At 49.5% G+C, this 19288-nt stretch overlaps 1 protein-coding gene across 1 annotated transcript; it reads left to right on the forward strand.

Moving 5' to 3' along the window:
• The first annotated feature begins 751 nt into the window (after positions 1–751).
• On the forward strand, positions 752–16676 carry TMEM161A (transmembrane protein 161A). The gene is made up of 12 exons (XM_083483945.1): positions 752–1495; positions 3135–3238; positions 5070–5150; positions 5375–5472; positions 6777–6933; positions 8806–8957; positions 9884–9944; positions 11707–11850; positions 11978–12091; positions 13778–13952; positions 14354–14450; positions 16018–16676. Exons 1-12 carry the CDS (start codon positions 1493–1495, stop codon positions 16293–16295), a joined length of 1464 nt encoding a protein of 487 aa, XP_083340071.1. The 5' UTR covers positions 752–1492; the 3' UTR covers positions 16296–16676.
• Positions 16677–19288: the final 2612 nt, after the last annotated feature.

Raw genomic sequence — 19288 nt, forward strand, 5'->3', positions numbered from 1 at the left:
CCAGAGCCCTCTTCCCGCCTGTGGTTTCCAGCACCCGCGATTCAGAAGCATTGCTACCCTCTGGTGGTCTGGCGGTGAGGATTCAGTTCTCTCACCCCCAAGTTCAGGGAAGTTGCTTTTGGGAACATGTCCTGGGGTCTTTTGGGGTCTTTTGTCCACCTTTGCTCCCCACCTCCGCCCAGCTCTCACCTGTGGCTCCTAGAAGCTGTCAGCAGGTGACAGCGGCCACAGTCTTGGGAATGGCTTTGACTGGCTGGCTGAACCAGGTGAGGGGAGCCGGTGTGCCTTGAACGCTTGGTGAGTTAGGGACCCCCCTGTGTGCAAAGACAGGCTCCGGTGGATTGAAGGGATGACTTTTAGAAGAAATCTGAAGGCAGTCCTGTTTAGGGACGCTTTTAATGTTTAATACATTATTGTATTCTAATATTCTGTTGGAAGCCGCCCAGAGTGGCTGGGGAAACCCAGCCAGATGGGAGGGGTATAAATTATTATTATTATTATTATTATTATTATTATTATTATTATTATTATTGAAATAGCCCAACAGTGATCAAGGCGGCAGTTTCTGTAAAGTGAGGGGCAAATGGGGCTCATCATCAACCTGGGAAGGGGACCTGCCTAGGAGAAGGAAAACTCTGATCCTTAACCTCTGCTGCCTTGTGGGATATCTTTGGGGGAAGAAAAGGCTCAGGAGTGAACCCTACACAAATCCAGAGTGGACCCATCAGTGAGGCCAAGAGGGGGGTCTTGTCCTCTGGGCAGCCCAGGACCCCCAGACACAGTGCCCAGGCTTGTGCCCCCGGGGAGGTCACTTGGGTGCTGCTGACGCAGCAAGAACAACGCCGGAGGCAGCAGTTATAAGTTCACAGAATCATAGCATTGTGGAGTCGGAAGGGACCCCAAGTGTCATCTAGTCTGACCCCGCGCAATGCAGGGGTTACGGGTCGGTGCGCGATTTGACTTCACCTCCGGAGGTAACAGACGAATGCCAACAACCGGGGGAAGGAGACACAGCCCTCCTGCCTAGTAGCCCCTGAATTCGTGAAAAACCCCACGCATTTATTTGTGCAGTCCTCTTTTAAGGACATCCACACTGGCTGCAAAAGGCGCGTGTGATTTACAGGGAAGGGAAAACCTTGTGAATTTTTGCAGAGGAAAACGTGCAAAAAATTTCTCTCTCCGTTCCATCTTAAAGAACCTCGTCTGGGAAAGGAAACTACAAGCCCCGAAATGCAACGCGCTTGGCAGGCGCCTGAAAACCGGAAACAGGTGGGGGATGGCAAAAATCCCCGCCTACCTTCAAACCTTTTTTATTTTTATTTCGCTTTGTCATTGGCTGGCTGGCTGGCAATCAACTGGAAGTGCCGCTTGTGATTGGCTGGGAGGGTCGCTCTCCTTCTTTGGTCTGCAAGATCAGAAGTCCAGGAAAACTTGCCTGCCCTGCTTGTCTCTTGATTTGGGGCTGTTTTTTTGCTCGGGACCCTAAAAGAAAATGGTAAGTTTTTAAAAATTTTTTTGCAAGAATGCATTGTTGGGTGTTTATGGACTTAGAGGACAGGTGGGTTTGCTTTCTGCATGAGAGAGAAGGTTTGCATGCTTGCCAGGGTCCTAGGACCACAGAACGGTCGAGTTGGAAGGGGACCCCCAAAGGACATCTAGCCCAACCCCGCGCAAGGCGCGAAGCGCAGCTGCAGAACCCCTGGCAGGTGGTCATCCGACCGCAGTTTAAGAGCCTCCAAGGAAGGAGAGATGAGATCATCACCTTCTGGGGTCATAGAGCTGTAGAGCTGGAAGGGACCCCCAAAGGTCATCCATTCCAACCCCCCGCAATGCAGGAATCTCAGCTCAAGCAGCCAGGATGGAGGGCCAGCCAACCTCTGCTTACAAACTCCCAAGGAAGGAGAGCCCTCCAGCTCCCCAGGAAGACCCTTCCACTGTCAGAAAGTTCCCCCCAGAGTTAAGTGGGAATCTCCTTCCTTGAAATTTGAATCCCGTGTCCAGGCCACACAGCCGGCCGCCAGCTCCACTTCCTGCCCTTAAAATAGAAAGGGAGTCCATATCTCTGCCATAACCTTACACGGGGTCTACGTTTTTGGTACAGCTGCAGAGAGGTGCGAAGTGTAGGATTTGGGGTGGGGGGCGAACGCCGGGGTGGATCCGAAAAGTGGGATGAGAAATTCACTATCTGCTTCTAAAACTGGGCGCAGGATCCCTGCTGGGTCAGCCCAAAGGGGTAGAACTGTAGAATTGGAAGGGACCCTGAGGGTCATCCAGTCCAACCCAGGAATCTTCCTGCCCAGGACAGGGCTTGAACCCATGACCCTGAGATTAAGAGCCTCATGCTCTGCCAACGGAGCTATCCTTCACGCAAAAGGATGGACTAGAAAGGGACCCTGAGGGTCATCCAGTCCAACCTCCAGCAGAGCAAGAATAGGCAGCTGTCCCTTGTGGGGAGCGAAGCTGCAACCTTGCTGTGCCCCTATTTTCCAGGGACAGTCTCAAATTTGCAGGAGCCATCCCGGTTTCTGATTTGATCCAGGGATGTCCCACTTTTCCTCAGGATGTTGCTCTTTTTGTTGGAGAAATGTTGAAGTGAATGATAATAGTAGTAATAATAATAATATTAATGTTATTATTTATACCTCCCCCCATCTGGCTGGGTTTCCACAGCCTCTCTGGACGGCTTCAGTGCCATGCTCTAACCAACTAAGCTATCCGACTTACCTTCTTCTTCTTTTTTTAATAATAATTTTTATTGAGTTTTCCATATTTATCATAATCACATTTGGTTACATACAGTAAATCTGTAGCCTAAAATATTGCTCAAACTGAGCATCGACCTCCTTCCCTCCCTCTTTCTGACTTCCGAACATCTTTACTAAATTCTTAGCATTTCTATAACCTCTTTTTTACCTTCTATCTTCTTTTTACATTTCACCTCATTATATGTAAATCAGTTCCTTATATTCACATTACAAAACTAAGCTATCCGACTTATCATCATCATTGAATGGGACGTCCCTATTTTCATTGGAGAAACGTTGGAGGGGATGATGATGATAATAAATGGAACTTTGGTGAGAATAAAACCTTGGACTTGACCCAAGGCCTCTTTCTCTGCTTCTGCCCCACAGGCGGTGATGGGGGTGCAGCTCGTGGTCTCCCTGCTGGTGGCCAGCATCATGCAGAAGATGGCCCCTCACTGGTCCTTCGCCCGGTGGATCCTCTGCAACGGAAGGTACCAGAAACCCCCTTTTTCACAGGGCTGGGGATGGCAAGAAGGTTCCTCAGGAGTGTAGCAAGAGGTCAAAATTTGCTTATTATTTTTTGACTGTGGATGGAAGCAAAAGGGACTTGGGGGCTCCCACATTCGGCCTCGGGACACCCCCCCCATTTATCCGCCTGTCCGCAATTCCACCTGCAGAAAAACACCATTGCATTTATTCCCTGTTTATTTGGCGTTCATACCAGATTTGCTGGCTCGGTTAGTCTGTGGCCGCATTCGCGCCAGACCTTTAAAAAGCTCTGGTCCTGCTTTAAAACCGCCAGGGCTTAAAAATAATTCTGGGAGCTGTAGTTTGTTAGGGTGCGATTCCCCTTGTGAAGCTACAGTTCCCAACATCGTTTAGCGATCCATCGTTCTTCCCAGGGAACTCTGGGAATTGTAGGCTCACACCCTGCCTTTTAAAATTGCCGCGATATCACTGTGGACAACTGTGGTGGCAGCAGCCCCCCCCGCAATGAATCCTGGGAGCTGTAGTTTCAATTACTCTATCAATCACTCTATCAATCAATCAACCTTTGTTGGCATACAGTGAGGACAGGTTGAAAGCTGTAGTTTGTGAAGAGTGCTGAGAGTTGTTAGGGATCCCCACTTTCCACTACAGTTTTAACTATCAATCCCTTTTCCCAGGGAACTCTGGGAACTGTAGTTCTGCAAAGGAGAATAGGAGGCCTCTTCACAGTGCCCAGCACCCCTAACAAACTACAGCTCCCTGGAGTCTTTCCCCTCTCGGCACTAGCATTCCCAGAGCTCCCTGGGAAGGGAGATGAGCTGCTAAACTGGTCCGGGAATTGTAGTTCTCAGAGGGGGAAAGTGGGGACCTCCTCACAACACCCAGTGCCTTTGAACTACTGTTCCCCAGGAAGCCATGGCTACTTAAAGTGGCATCAAAAGCAATTTAAGTTTTTATTATAAATAAAATTATTATAAATAATACAATTATTATTATTAACCCTGCATTGGGAAGTTTTTAACATTTGACATATTTTTTATATTTTGCTGGAAGCCACCCAGAGTGGCTGGGGAAACCTAGCCAGATGGGTGGGGTATAAATATGATAATGATGATGATGATGATGATGACGATTAACGTAGGGCGCAAATGTGGCCTATGTTTTCCTCAGGAGCAGAACCAATGAAATTAATGGAGCCATGCCAGCCCTTGCCCATCTTATTTATTTATTTATTTTCTTTCTGATAACAACAATTTTCATGTGCTTACATATCAAATCCAAATTTGCATTGATTGACTCCCCCCCACACACCCCACACCCGGTTTCAATTTTTCTCCTTTTATTTTCCTTCTTATAATTCTTATAATTATTTTTCACATCATCATTCTACCTTCAGTTCACAAATGCTACAACAATCCTGCTGGTGTTTCCACATTTTTACAGTGCTATTTAAAGTAATCTACAAAAAAATTCCCATTCATGATTAAATTCTTCTTCATCTTGGTGCCTGATCTTCACGGTGAGTTTTGCCATTTTGGCATAGATCCCCTTAGTCCTCCATTCTTCTTCCGTTGGTACGTTCTTTTCTTTCCACTTCTGGGCAAGTCACATTCTGGCAGCTGTGGTCGCATACTTAAATAGTCCCTTTTGCTTCTTTCGCACTTCATCTCCTAATATTCCTAGTAAAAAAAAGCCTCTGGTTTTTTAACAAACATGTTTTTGAACATTTTTTCATTTCATTATATATCATTTCCCATCCATCCCAATGGGACTCCTCTTGAGTTGCGTTCGGCCCAATGTTTGGTGAGCCCTTTCCCCCTCTTCTTCCGCCAGCCTGCGCCGCTTCAAACACCCCTCGGAAGAGGAGCTGCTTGCCCTGGCGGGGAAGCCCAGGCCAAAGGGGAAGAGGGAGCGGTGAGTAGAGTTGACGCGAGGGCGGCCATCTTGTCCGTCCGGGGGGCTGAGGGAGCTGGTGGCCGGTGGTGGGGAAGGAACTACGAATCTCCACCCGCAGCATGGAGACACCCAGGAAAGGCGTGGGGGCAACTTAGATCCATCTTTGCCCCCCTGGCGCCATCTTTGGACCACACAGCTCCCTCTGGCGCCAACCGACTGACGTTGGTCCTTCTATCTGACAGGAAGATCAACGGCGTCACCGAGGAAAAGCCTTCCTCCGTCCCCCGGGATATTGACCTTCGCTTGGACAGCAGCCCCATCACCGCCGTGGACGCTCTGGGTAAATGCGCCAAGGTTGGATCCCCTAAGCTCCCTCCCTCGGGCAGAAATGGGGGGCTGCTTATCCTCCCCTCCCCAAATAGCTTTGGGGGTCAGGGAGGACTGAGGTGGTCTGGTCCCCTCAGGGACACCCCAAGCCTTTCTTCCTGAGATTGTCTTAGCTTTTGTTTGTCAGAGCCAAGTTTCTAGTCCCTTTGGCTGGCGGAGAGCATTGTGCTCAGTTTCCCCTGAAGCAAGCAAGTTTCCTGCCGCTTGCCAGAGGCTGCCCAGCGAGTCACGGGGATCGTAGATGGCATTTGGGTATTATTCGTATTAGGTATTGTTTATATATCGCTTACATGCCAAAGGAGTTTCTAAGCAGTTTAATGATGATGATAATATTTATATGCCACCTATCTGACTGCAGACCAGGGTTCAAATTCCCCCCTTCGCCAGGAAGCTTACAGGTTTATAATAAAAATAATAATTCATACCCCACCCATCTGAGTGGGTTGCCCCAGCCACTCTGGGTGGCTCCCAACAAAAAGTAGTGTAAATGCCCTCCCATCAGATGTCAAGAAAATAAACAACTATCTGACTTTTAGAAGACAGCTGAAAACAGCCCTATACAGTCATACCTCGGGTTGAAGTTGCTTCAGATTGAGCGCTTTCAGGTTGTGCTCCGCGTCAGCCCGGAAGTAACAGAATGTGTTACTTCCGGGTTTTGCCACTCGCACATGTGCAGATGGTCAAAATGACGTCATGGGCATGCGCGGAAGCAGCGAATCGTGACCCGTGCATACCCAGAGGTACCACTGTATAGGGAGGTTTTTGATGTTTGATGTCTTAATTGTGTTTTAATTTGTTGGAAGCCACCCAGAGTGGGTGGGGTAGTGTTATTATTATACACTGAAACTCTTCAGTGGTGCAGAATTTGGCAGCCAGGTTTGAGCATATTGCATCGATCCTGGCCCGACTGCACTGACTGCCAATTAGTTTCCGGGTCCAATTCAACACTAAGCTGGATGGCTCTAGATAAGGCAGGCTCCACAGTTCCTTGTCAAATCAAGCATTTATTTGGAATATAGCTCAGCTGTGAGACTCTGAATCTCAGAGCAGTGTGTTTGAGCCCCACGTTGTGCAAAAAGATTCCTGCATTGCAGGGGTTGGGCTAGATGACTCTCAGGGCCCCTTCCTACCCATTCTAGACCATTCCACGAGGCCTGGAAATTTGCTTCTTCTTTTTGGAAGAGGCTTTTGGGTGCATCTTGTCAGGCTCAGGAGGCAATAAGAGCATCTCCCTGTCTCTCTCTTCTCTCCGCTTAGTGCTGTGCTATTTCCTGGAATATCAGTGGTACGTGGACTTTGCAGCGTACGCCACTGGTATCTACGTCTTCACCGAAGGCTACTACTGCCTGGTTGACCCCCGGAAGGAAGCCAGCATTGGGATCCTCTGGTGCATGCTGGCCGTCATCTTCTCCGTGTATCCTTTGGCCCCGGGGACGCTGTTTGCAGCCGCCAACCTGGGACGGCTTTAAAAGAGGATTGGGCCAATTGAGGAACACCTTGAGAGTCCTGCATTGCAAGGGGGTTGGACTAAATGGCCACTGGGTCCCTTCCGACTCTAAACTAGAAGAGGGCTCTCCAGGGCAGATGGGGCCCAGAGTGGCTGGGGAAGCCTAGTCAGATGGGCAGGGCATAATCATCAGAGGAGGAGGAGGAAGAAGAGGAGAGTTTTCTTGTGCTTGGATCCTGCTTGTGGACTTCCCCTTTGGGCATCTCCCTGGCCCAGGTGAGAGCAGGATGCTGGACCCCCGGCCTGATCCAGAAGGCTCCTCTTAGGTTCTCATGACCGCTTCCCATTTCACATGCTTTCATCAAAAAAACAAGTGTCTGCATCGTGATTTGTAAGTCTGAGAAATTGAGCTTCCGTTTAAGAAATGCGCCAAGTTTCCTGGGCAGAGGCCTGGAGTCCTGTGTCCTGTTCTGGGCACTACAACTGAAGAAGGATGGTGGGAAGGTGTGCAGAGGAGGGTGAATGAGATGGTCAAGGGTCTGGAAACCAAGCCTGATGAGGAACGGTTGAAGGAGCTGGGGGTGTTTAGCCTGGAAAGAGGAGATAGAAGAGCCATCTTCAAATATCTCAAGGGCTGTCCCATGGAAAGGGCAGGACTCTGGAGGGCAGGACTCGAACCCATGGCTTCAAGTTACAAGAAGGGAGATTCCAACTAAACATCAGGAAGAACTTTCTGACCGTTAAGAGCAGTTCAGCTGAGGGATGGAAGGCGGTGGACTCTCCCTCCTTGGAAGTTTTTAAGCAGAAGTTTTTAAGCATCTGTCCTGGATGCTTTAGTTGAGGTCCCTGCATTGCAGGGGGTTGGACTAGATGACCCTCGGAGGTCCCTTCCCACCTTGCAGTGTTATGCTTCTTTGCTTCTATGATTCTACACCTCAGGGTTAAAAAAAAAATGTTTTAAAACATTTGAATATCCAGTTTATAGATCTTGTGGTTGCAAAACAATCCATATTTCTGCAGGAAGTACCAGGAAGCTGGCAGGCAGTGGATTAACCATGAATTCCTCTTCCCAGGGAACTCTGGGAATTGTAGCTCTGGGAGAGGAATGGGTGGATTGCGTGTCTCCTAACAACTCTCAGCACCGCCCCAAGCAAACTACAGCTCCCAGAATTCTTTGGAGGGGAATGCCATGGTTGTTAAAGTGGCATCAGAGAGCTTTTAATTGTATAGAGTCAAGGTGGCCGAAGTGATACTCAGAGTAGACCCAATGGGATTTAGGGACCCGAGTTAGTTGCGGGGAAAGAGGGGCGGATTGATAGAGCACCCTGGGAACTGTAGTTCCGTGAAGGGAACAGCGGGAATGAAATAATCCCCAAAGTGAAGCTATTTCAGGATTGTGTCCCAACCAAGAAGGAGTGTCAGGCTAAACGAATGGAAGAATAAGGAACCAAGAAGAAATTTCATCAAGGAATGGGGAAAATTTGTGGAATACTTTATCTGAATAAAAAAAATTGTACACAATTAAGTTCATTGGCAAGATTAAGGTAAAAATCAGGGAGTAACTAATAAATGGAATAATGTAGGAAATGCAGTGTTAAAAATTAACATTATAAGAAACCTCTAAGGGGGTGAAGGGAAAGGCCTCTTTCTCTCTCTGTATATATACGTATATGTGTGTTTATTGAGAAGTTATTCACTTTGTATGTCTGTAAAAAAAATCTAAAATTGGGAAGAAAATGTATAGAGACAAATGAATGAATGAAAAAAGTGAAACCTTTGTCTTTCTCCGGAGAAGTGATGTTTCTGGCATGTGATCCTTAGCGCAACCCTTCCCTTCAGCAAAATCTTTTTCACGGTGATGACGCATTACTTCCGATCCAAGGAGGGGGGCGAGCGATCGGTCTGCCTGGCCTTTGCTTTCTTCTTCCTCCTGGTGGCCATGCTGGTCCTGGTCGTCCGCGAAGACTACCTTGAATTTGGCCTCGACGCAGGTGAGGGAGCTGGGGGCGAGCTCACAAAGCACTGGTTATATATAAAGAATTTTACTTATTTCCTCAAACGTATGCACCGCTCGATGGTCGGAAGAATGGAAAAATTCATTTTTCTAAGATTTTCTAAAATTACTTTTAGATATGAAAGGGTTAGAATACCATATCAGGTTAGTAGTAGTAGTAGTAGTAGTAGTAATAATAATAATAATAATAATAATAATAATAATAATAATAATAATAATAATAATAATTTATTATACCCCGCCTATCTGGCTGGGTTTCCCCAGCCACTCTGGGCGGCTACCAACCAAATATTAAAAACACAATACAGCATTAAACATCAAAAACTTCTCTAAACAGGGCTGCCTTCAGATGTCTTTTAAAAGTAAGATAGTTGCTTAGTGCCTTGACATCTGATGGGAGGGTGTTCCACATACCCTTCGCCCCCCACAATAAAACATTTTAGGGGCCCCTCCAAAGCTGATGGGCAAATAGCGTGTGCGTCATGTGACTGATTATGCAGGGCTTACCTGCAGCTCCCCCCCAAAGTATTTTATTCAAATTGGCACCTCTGGCATCGTGCCTGCATTTCCCTAATTTTCATCCCCCCATAACTCAAAAAAATTAAGACCTAGGAGATTTTTATTCACACCAGTGACTTGGCCTTTGTGAGATAATCCAGTACAGCAATTTTAATGAAAATCTGAGATTGATATTTTTTTTTAAAAAATGTGATCTGTCGTGGGGGGGGGGGGACCTTGAAGAAGATGACCTTGTTGCTGGTTGCGTTGGGCTCCCCGTGAAAATTCAATGGGGTGACCCCCAAAATGTAGGTCCACCACTGCGTTTTGATAAGGCCTCGCTCCTGCCAGCAATTGCGCTGCAGCATTCTCCTGGATTCTCCCCCGACTCTCTTGTCCCCACAGGGCTGAATAGCGTCCAGGACAACTTGGAGGTCTTCCTGAAAGGGCAAGGCTGGGACTGGACGTAAGTGTGTTTCTGAAATCTTAAACCGTGCCCGGAGTTATTTCTCTTTGTCCACCTCCTGCCCTCAAGTGGAGATCTGATGTCTGAAATGAGGCCACTCCAGGACTGTTTCGGTCAGCTCACGTCAAAAAGGATATTCTAGAGCAGTGTTTCCCAACCACTGTTCCGCGGCACACTAGTGTGCCGCGAGATGTTGCCTGGTGTGCTGCGAGATGTTGCCTGGAGGGAGGCGGGCGAGTTGGCCGGCGAGAGGCGAGAGGCGGGGCGGCGGCGGCGAGGAGAGGCCGCCCAGCGCGGGGCTCTCGCCGCCTGCCTGCCTGGCTGCCTGCGAGCTCGGCGGGCAGCGCCTCCGTCCGCAGCGCCCGCCTCACGGCTCTCATTCCCTGCCAAAGCTCACCCAGCCAAGCCACGCTCTCCTTCCTGCCTCGCTTTGCTGCCTCCTCCCCCCCCACCCCCAAAGCTTGGAGGTTCCCCGGCAAGGGGGAGGGGAAAAAATTGAAACTTACACTTTCGTGCGTCTCTCCCGGCGTGACGCTGCGCGCTGACGTCACGGGGCTGTAATGGTGGTGTGCCTCGAGATTTTTTTCATCAAACAAGTGTGCCTTTGCCCAAAAAAGTTTGGGAAACACTGTTCTAGAGCATGGGTAGGCAAACTAAAGCCTGGGGGCCGGATCCGGCCCAATCGCCTTCTAAATCCAGCCTGCACATGGTCCGGGAATCAGCGTGTTTTTACATGAGTAGAATGTGTCCTTTTATTTAAAATGCATCTCTGGGTTATTTGTGGGGCAGAGGAATTCGTTCATTATATTTTTTTCAAAATATAGTCCGCCCCCCCCCCCCCCAAGGTCTGAGGGACAGTGAACCGGCCCCCTGCTGAAAAAGTTTGCTGACCCCTGTTCTAGAGTTAGGAAATGTTGGCCAAAATAAGCCAGGTGATTTCCCTACAAGGAAAAGTTGCTGCGTTTGGGACTTTTTAGTTTGCAAAAAAGGCGGGGAAGAGTGTTCCTAAAACCTGTGCTGAATTTTCATTTGACTCAACTGGACAAACCAAGGAAAGCCAAAGTCCCACTCTCTTCTGCCTTGGTCAGTCCACACCTGGAATATTGTGTCCAATTCTGGGCACCACAATTTAAGAAGGATGTTGACAAGCTGGAAGGTGGGCAGAGGAGGGAGACTAAGATGATCAAGGGACTGGAAACCAGACCATATGAGGAATGGTTGAAGGAGCTGGGGGTGTTTAGCCTGGAAAAGAGGAGATATGAGAACCATCTCCAGACATCTCAAGGGCTGCCACGTGGAAGAGGGAACAAGTTTGTTTTTGCTTGCTCTGGAGGTCAGGACTCGAACCCATGGCTTCAAGTTACAAGAAAGGAGATTCCGACTAAACTTTAGGAAGAACTTTCTCTTGTTAAGATCTGTTGTTAAGGAAGAACTCTCCTTCCTTGGCGGCTTTTCAACAGAGGTTGACATCTGTCCTGGATGCTTTAGTTGAGATTCCTGCATTGCAGGGGGTTGGACTAGATGACCCTCGGAGGTCCCTACCAACTCCTACAATTCTATGGCTTCTCTGGCACCCACTGAACCTCCATGGAGGGAGCATTCCACAAAGGGGGGGCCGCAGCAGAAAAGGCCCTGTTTTGTGTCAGGGATTCTTTAGCTGCGATGCCTTGCCTTGCAGGGATGACTCTTGGGGTCCCTTCCTGCTGCGTCTCCAGCAGCCTTAGCCCTTCCCGAAAAACGCCTCCCTCTCTCTTCCCCCCAGGGTCCCCGTGACCAAGCTGACCGTCAAGCTCTGCCTGGTGGCCCTCTGCTCGTTCCTCGGCGCCTGCCTGACCTTCCCAGGGCTGCGGCTGGCGCAGACTCACCTGGATGCCCTCAAGATGGCCGCAGACCGGCCGGCGGTCCAGTTGCGTAACGGCTTGCCCCTGGCCTTCCCGAAAGACAGGGGGTGGGGGGGGATAAGGGGCAGGGATGCGGAGGGGGCAGCCTGTGGGGGGCCTGACCCTTCTCCTCCTTGACCCCCAACACGGCAGGCTGCTCCTCCACGCCAGCTTCCTCGCGCCCGTGGCCGTCGTTCTGATGTGGGTCAAGCCCATCTCCCGGGACCTCCTGCTCAACGCCCCCATGGGGAAAGAGACCGTCCAAATGTAAGTGCTTCTGCGATCACCAGGAGGGAGAGGTGGCCCTTCAGAGCTCTCCCTCTGGCCCCCGGAGCTCTCCCTAGGCCACACCCCCCCCTCCCTGGCAGCATCCTTGAGTGTTCCTTTTTTAAAAAAAATAACCCTCATAACCCTCTTATTTTTCAGTAAAATGAAAAAAAGTTTTACAAATTTTAACCTAAACCATAAGTTACTTTATCCCTTGACTTCGTATCTTCCCTTTCCATGTTTTCCATAGTTGCCCTTGAATGCTGCATATTTTGCCCCTAGACTATTCAATACATTTGATTTAATAATAATAATAATAATAATAATTTATTCATACCCCGCCCATCTGGCTGGGTTTCCCCAGCCACTCTGGGCAGCTCCCAACCGAATATTAAAAACAATACAGCGTCAGACATTTAAAACTTCCCTAAACAGGGCCGCCTTCAATTTAACCTACATATCCTAATAATTTGCCCTGCTGCTCATATTTCAAGTCCTGTTTGCATTTTCATCTACTCTAATAGTTCATCAAATAGTGAAAGGTCTCAAATCCTCAAGGCATTTTCATCATTTTGGTCTTCCTTTACTGGAAACCTCTCCTCCATCTTTCCTTCATTGGGCAGACAGTATTCTTGCTGCTGTCGTTGTTTTACGTAAATAATCTAACATCCTCCTCCTTGGAACATCCTCCTCCTTGAAGGCTCCTGGCTAGCTGGAAATGTCTTTGTGGACTCTGAAAGGACGGCTCAGCCTTGCCTGCTGGCACCAGGAACCTTTTCTTTCCCTTGAGCTCCTTGGCAAGAAATGGGGGGAGAGTTGAAGGTCATAAATGAGCCAAATAAACTCAATAAAGTCCTGTTTCAAACAGGAAGCTCAAAGCTTCAAAGTTTCCATTTATCACGGTCACAGACCAGCATTTTAAAAATAGCTAAGATACAATTATGAAATTTTTTTGATTATGTATTCTCTGGTTTTATATTCTGATTTTAAATATGTGGCTGATTTGTTAAAATCAATAGGGACGATTTGGCAAAAAAGGAAAAGGGGGAAAAAGGGAAACCGTCATAGAATTGTAGAGTAGGAAAGGACACCGAGGGTCATCTAGCCCAACCCACTTCAAGGTAGGAGTGTATCACCCAACCCATAAGACTACTCTACCAGTTGAGCTATGTATATGATGCAGGAAGTCTCTCTCTGGTGGAATCTATTGTTGTTGTTTAGTCGTTTAGTTGTGTCCGCCTCCTCGTGACCCCCTGGACCAGAGCACGCCAGGCACTTCTGTCTTCCGCTGCGTCCCACAGTTTGGTCAAACTCGTGTTCGCAGCTTTGAGAACACTGTCCCACCATCTCGTCCTCTGTCATCGCCTTCTCCTTGTGCCCTCCATCTTTCCCAACATCAGGGTCTTTTCCAGGGAGTCTTCTCTTCTCATGCGGTGGCCAAAGTATTGGAGCCTCAGCTTCACGATCTGTCCTTCCAAGCGAGCACTCAGGGATGGTGGAATCTAGGCACATAAAACGCTGTGAAAATGCTTTCTTTAAAAAAACCGTTTTGAAAAATATATTGAATTTGCCATAGCTCACCATCGCCATCTAGTGTCCTGTTCCCATAATGCACTTTACAACACACTTAAGACTTTTATTTGCAGTCCTCTGTATGTGTGTGTCTCTTTCTCTTTCTGCCCGCAGCCTTTGCAACGCTTCCTATAATTCAGTGCGCCTCTGGACCATTGTAGCTCTGTGCCTCCTCCGCCTGGCTGTCGTGCGCTACCACCTGCAGGCCTACCTGAACCTCGCCGAGAGATGGGTGGAGCAGATGAAGAGGGAGGCCGGGAGGATTGCCGTCCTGGAGATCCAGCGGAAGGTGCGGAGGCAGAGCGTGGGGGGGGGGGGCTCAGGCGTAGGCATGAAGGAAACAACTTTGTGGGACTAGTTGGGACTTGCTGAAGCTTCCCCCACCCCTGTATTAAAAGCCAAGGCAATCTCTTCCCTGCTCTATGCTGATAGCCAAAAAGACACAGCATGAAAGGAAAAAGGTATGCAGAGGGAAGAGAAAACGCGAGTGTCGGCTGGCTGGCAGACGGGACATTTTGCTGCAGCGGCCATAAGTTCCAAACAAAGCACTGGAGGGGCTTGATCCTGGGCAAAATTAAATGTCCTCTTTATTTTTAAGTTCCATTCCTCCAAATGGCAACGTTGCTAAGATGGTGTTTTTGTTCTGTTTTGGAGTTTGTTTTTTACATTATTATTATTATTGAATTACAGATCACCAGAATCTACTGTTACGTGACTGTGGTCAGTTTGCAGTACCTGGCCCCAATCCTGCTCACCTTGCACTGCACGTTCCTCCTCAAAACGCTAGGTAAGTGGTGGCAGAGGGGAGGTCTTCAAGGAGCTGAATGGGGCTGCCCCATAGCTCAATGCCCCCACTTCAGTTTCTACCCAGACACATGCATTTATTATCAAATACTAGCACAGGAATTAGGGATGCGGGTGGCGCTGTGGGTTAAACCACAGAGCCTAGGTCTTGCCTATCAGAAGGTCAGTGGTTCGAATCCCTGCGATGGGGTGAGCTCCCGTTGCTCGGTCCCTGCTCCTGCCAACCCAGCAGTTCGAAAGCATGTCAAAGTGCACGTAGATAAATAGGGAAGGTAAACGGCGTTTCCGTGCGCTGCTCTGGTTCGCCAGAAGCGGCTTAGTCCTGCTGGCCACATGACCTGGAAGCTGGACACCGGCTCCCTCGGCCAGTAAAGCGAGATGGGCACCAGAACCCCAGAGTCGGCCACGACTGGACCTAATCGTCAGGGGTCCCTTTACCTAGCACTGGAATTGGGGGGGGGGGTACATCCATGGTCCTGCTGGTGTTTGCTGAACTTTCCTCCCATCATCCCTGATCGTGGGGTGTGCTTGCTGGATGAAATAGCCCCATCCCCCCCACCCGCCCCCAATCTCTGGCCTGCGGTGTGCCATGCTGCTGGTTGAGCAGGGGAGGACAACTTTTGTGGCCCTCCAGACATTGCTAGGCTCCAACTCCTGGTCTGGGATGAGGGGCATCCAGATCCCGGCAACATCTCGAGGGACCCAGGAGTTCCCCGTCTCTACAGGAGAGTGTCAAAAGCAAGCCTGCAGCCAATCACACCATGCATGTTGGAGTGACATCGTTATTCGTAAGACAGGACCTGCACAGACTTGGCTAAGCGCCAGGCCTAAGGAGTAGAGCAGCTCATCCCTGGTAGGTCTTGCCCCCCATGAAGCAGTTGCTGAGACTGAAAGTCCCCGTCTCCCCGCGGCTGCCTAAGTCCCCTCCTCTCTAGGGTTGCCCCCAAGCAATTGGAGACAGTGCCGTCACGCAGCCAACCTCTCCTCCGCCCTCTTCATGCCTCTGCTGGTTCTGGAGACCAGCAGGGAGGGCAGCTTGATGCAGCAGGAGGGGGAGACATCCGTGACTCTTCCCCAGCCAGACTCCTTCCTTTCCTGCTTCAGTTTCTGCCTCTGATTCTGGACTGATTCTCTGCCCCCGACTCGCTCCACTCACTAGGCCCTGTTGCCTCTTCCCCTTCCAACCCCTCCTCCTCCTCAGTCTCCTCCCTCTTCTTCCTCTGACCACTCACCATCGTCCCACCACCCCACCCCAGGCTCTGAGCCTTCTTCTCTTGGGGGTTCCCCCGTTGGCTCCTCCTGCCATTCTTCTTCCTCCCGCCAGGCTGTTGACAAAGAGACGGTGGAATGCCCCAATCCCAGTGCCCGCTTTTGCCACCCTGTGCTGGAGAGGTCCACCCCTTTGCTGTGTGCTGACCCACTGGTCCACTTGCTTGCCTGCACATAGTTCCTGCTCACCTGTGGCAACCGGCAAAGGGCTCGAATACTAGGCTGGGTTAGGAGTTGCGTGTCCCTTGCCCTGTTTTCTCACCTGTGTTTCTCTTTCAAAGGCGACTATTCCTGGGGGCTGTACCCAGAGCCCGCCCTGACCTCGCCAGCAGTGGATGCGGTTCGTGCCCCGCACGCCGCCCCCTCGAACGGCGGGGGGACGGAGGACATCCAGGCAGCGGTGGAGCAGATCACGGGGGCCCTGGGGGCTTTCAGCACCGTCTTCACCCCACTTTTCTACCGGGGGCTTCTCTCTTTCTTCACCTGGTGGGTGTCCGCCTGCCAGGTCATCGCCACTCTCTTCGGCCTGTATTTCCACCAGCACCTGGCTGCGTCCTAACGGCAAGTTTTCTGTGGGGAGCGCTCCCTGGACGGGACAAACCAGAAGACCACCCAACCCCTTCGGGGTGGGACTAGAGGGAGAGCAGGCCGTTGCAATCGGTCAGTTCCTGGTCAGGGGGCCGCCAGCGTGGTATTATTGCGCTATGCAGGCAGAGACCTTTTGAGAAACCTCTTCTACTGCCTGCTGCCAATTTTGATGGTCCACAGAGAGTTGGCGGGACTTCTGCAGATGGAGTTTGGCTGCCCCACGGCTGGATCCTGCACTATCCGATCTTTGTGTGTGCTGGGGAGATTTACAACTGTGTTGCAGGCTGCTGATTGGAGAAGCCAGCTGGCTGGGGAATCTTAACTTTCATTAAAAAATTTTTTTTTAATGGTATCAAGTTTCCAGACCTTATGGTGACCCCCAAAGGGCTTAAAAGCAAAAGAGTTTCTAGATCTCATGGTTGCAAAAGGGATTAAAAGCCTTTTTCTGCTTGGCTGCAGCTGAGAACACAATGCTGGACTAGGAGGGACACTGGCCTGGAAAAAATGTGAATTCTTTACTGAAAAATAAAATGTACAAAATTACAAGGACACAGAGTAAGATAAGACACAAAAGAAGACAAAACAAGAAATAGTACCCATGTAGAGAACAAAATAGAAAAAAGATATTGTGTACATTACAAAAAAGAGGGAGGGGGGAATTGTTATTGCAGTTAACCAGACTAAAACCTAATATGTTATTTATAAGAATGAATTCCAAATATTGTTAAATTTGCCCATGGCAAGTCTACGTTTGTATACAACTTGTTCGCATGTAGCGAGTTGGTACATATATTCAATTCTTGCATTCTTATATTCCGGTTTCCAGATCTTGTGGTTGCCGAAACACAAGGCCTTAAAAGCAACCCTGGGTCAAGTTTCTAGACCTCATGGTTCCAAAAGAAGCCAACCTAGTTGCAGGAGGCCCCAGCATCTCCCAGTAGGACTGGGAGTGGCCTGCCTGAAATTGCGGAAAGCTGCCCGTGAGTTTAGGTTAGATGGACTCAGTGATCTGATTCCGCCATTCCTGTATCAAGTTTCTAAACTGCACAGGGGAAAAAGGGGGGAGAGAATAATAGGCTTGAAAAGTATCCATATATCAGAATTCCTGTAAATCTCCTTGCCCACTCCCCAATAATGGCAAAATTGGGGTTGGGGGCAGAGGCCGGGGTGTGTGTGTATGTCCTGCAGAACAAATGATGCAAAACTAAGAGGGGTCTTATGACAACTTTGCATATGACGGCAAAGGTTGCCGTTTGCATCTAGGCTGCGGGATTTGCAGTTTCCAATGCAAATCTGGCCACGAAAAGAGAGAGCAGATTTTTCTACAAGGCAGAATTTGGGATTGTGGGTTCGTTGAGGAAGGGCTGTAGATAATTCCATTCCCTAGAGGGATTGGGGGTTTCTGCCTCTCTTTTTACAAGATTAAAAAAACACCTTAAGTCATGGCTTACCTTCCCTCCTTCCTCTTCCGCCCAACTTCAAAGCATTTTGCCTGTCTCTTTTGCGAGAGAGATAAAATGTGTCCTGTTCATTGCAGTGGGCTGGGCTGGATGACCCTTGGGGGTCCCTTTCAACCCTGTTGTTGTCGTCATTTAGTCGTGTCCGCCTCTTCGTGACCCCCTGGACCAGAGCACACCAGGCACTTCTGTCTTCCACTGCCGGTTCTATTATTCCCCTTGCTCCTACAGGGTGCCTACAAGTCAGGCCAGAGACCTCACTGGGAGCGGCTCTGTAGCTGCTTCAGACACGTCCTCTCTGGGGACCTGCCTATCTTGTGATATATTCATGGAGGAGCTACAGCCGGCGTTGTCTTGGACGAGGCCAATTAGGAGGGGAGAGATCCACTCTTTTAAAAATGTATCTGAGCACACAAGCCAGACCTGTTTGGTCCCAATTGTGCAACAAAACAGTGAGCTGCTCTCCATCCCTCTAGGTTTTGAAGCGCAACCCCCCCTCCACCCCTCTCCAGGCCCCAAATTAAAGGCCCCACCTGCCCCATCTCTCCCCTAAGAAGGGACCTTGTGGGTTTTGAGGAGGAGGCTGGTTCCTTGAATGCTTCATTTCACCCTCTATCCTTGTTTTGGGGCAAAGAGGCGGTGGAGGGTGGGGGGGTGGAGACTGGCACTGCTCCCCTTAACCTTCCCACCAGCATTTAACTATGTAGTGTTTGTATCCCCAAACTGTAGCCGAAAAGGGGTTTGCAAAAATCAGTACTAAAGACTCGTGCTCTTAAAAGACATGGCAGCGGAGGAAAGAGCAGGGAGGAGGGAAGAGGGGAAAACGCAGGTCCACAGGACAGTTCGTACAAGTTTCAGATGGTGCGAGTGGCATTTCAGGCCTTCTTTACCTCGAGGTGTGAAATCTCTCACCAGAAGGACCCCAAGCTTCCCACCAGCATTTATTGACGGCATTTATAACCCCACCCCTTCAGAGCGACTTGCAAAAAGCCAGTACTAAGACTTGCGCTCTGAAAATATGAGAGTGGAGGAAAGAGGGGGAAGGAAGCTCAAGTTACTGAAATTACAGCTCTTGAAAATTACAGCTCTGGCGCCTTCCCCCTCGCCTGAAGCCCCTCACTCACATCCAGGAGCAGGGCTGGTGGGGCTTCTGCCCCATAGTTGTTGTTTCAGACAGCTGTAGACTTACATTGGGTATACGTTTAGCCTAGCTAAGAGGAGACTGAGGCAGGCTGAGCGACAAACTGATGTATCGTCCAAAACCGGTTCAAAATCCATATCGTGATATTGGTTTCGTAGTTTGTGAGCCAGCAATATATCGCGAATCCCATTAGGTATGCGTATGTGTGCTGTGCAAAAATCACGATGCAGGAAAAACCGTGAAGCCGGCTAATGGCTCTTGAACGCTCCATAGCTTATTTCAGACACTGTGATGTGTTGGTATATTGCAGTGTTGAGCTGGTGATATATCACAGTGTTGGAAACCAGGTATTGCCCGGCCCTAGAG

Source organism: Podarcis liolepis (assembly GCF_965112155.1).
Source record: "Podarcis liolepis genome assembly, chromosome: 18".
Lineage (NCBI taxonomy): Eukaryota > Metazoa > Chordata > Lepidosauria > Squamata > Lacertidae > Podarcis > Podarcis liolepis.

Coding starts and splice junctions, on each gene's coding strand:
- TMEM161A (XM_083483945.1), top strand. Junction 13,953..14,353: donor TCCTGGAGATCCAGCGGAAG/GTGCGGAGGCAG, acceptor ATTGAATTACAG/ATCACCAGAATCTACTGTTA. Junction 14,451..16,017: donor GTTCCTCCTCAAAACGCTAG/GTAAGTGGTGGC, acceptor TCTCTTTCAAAG/GCGACTATTCCTGGGGGCTG.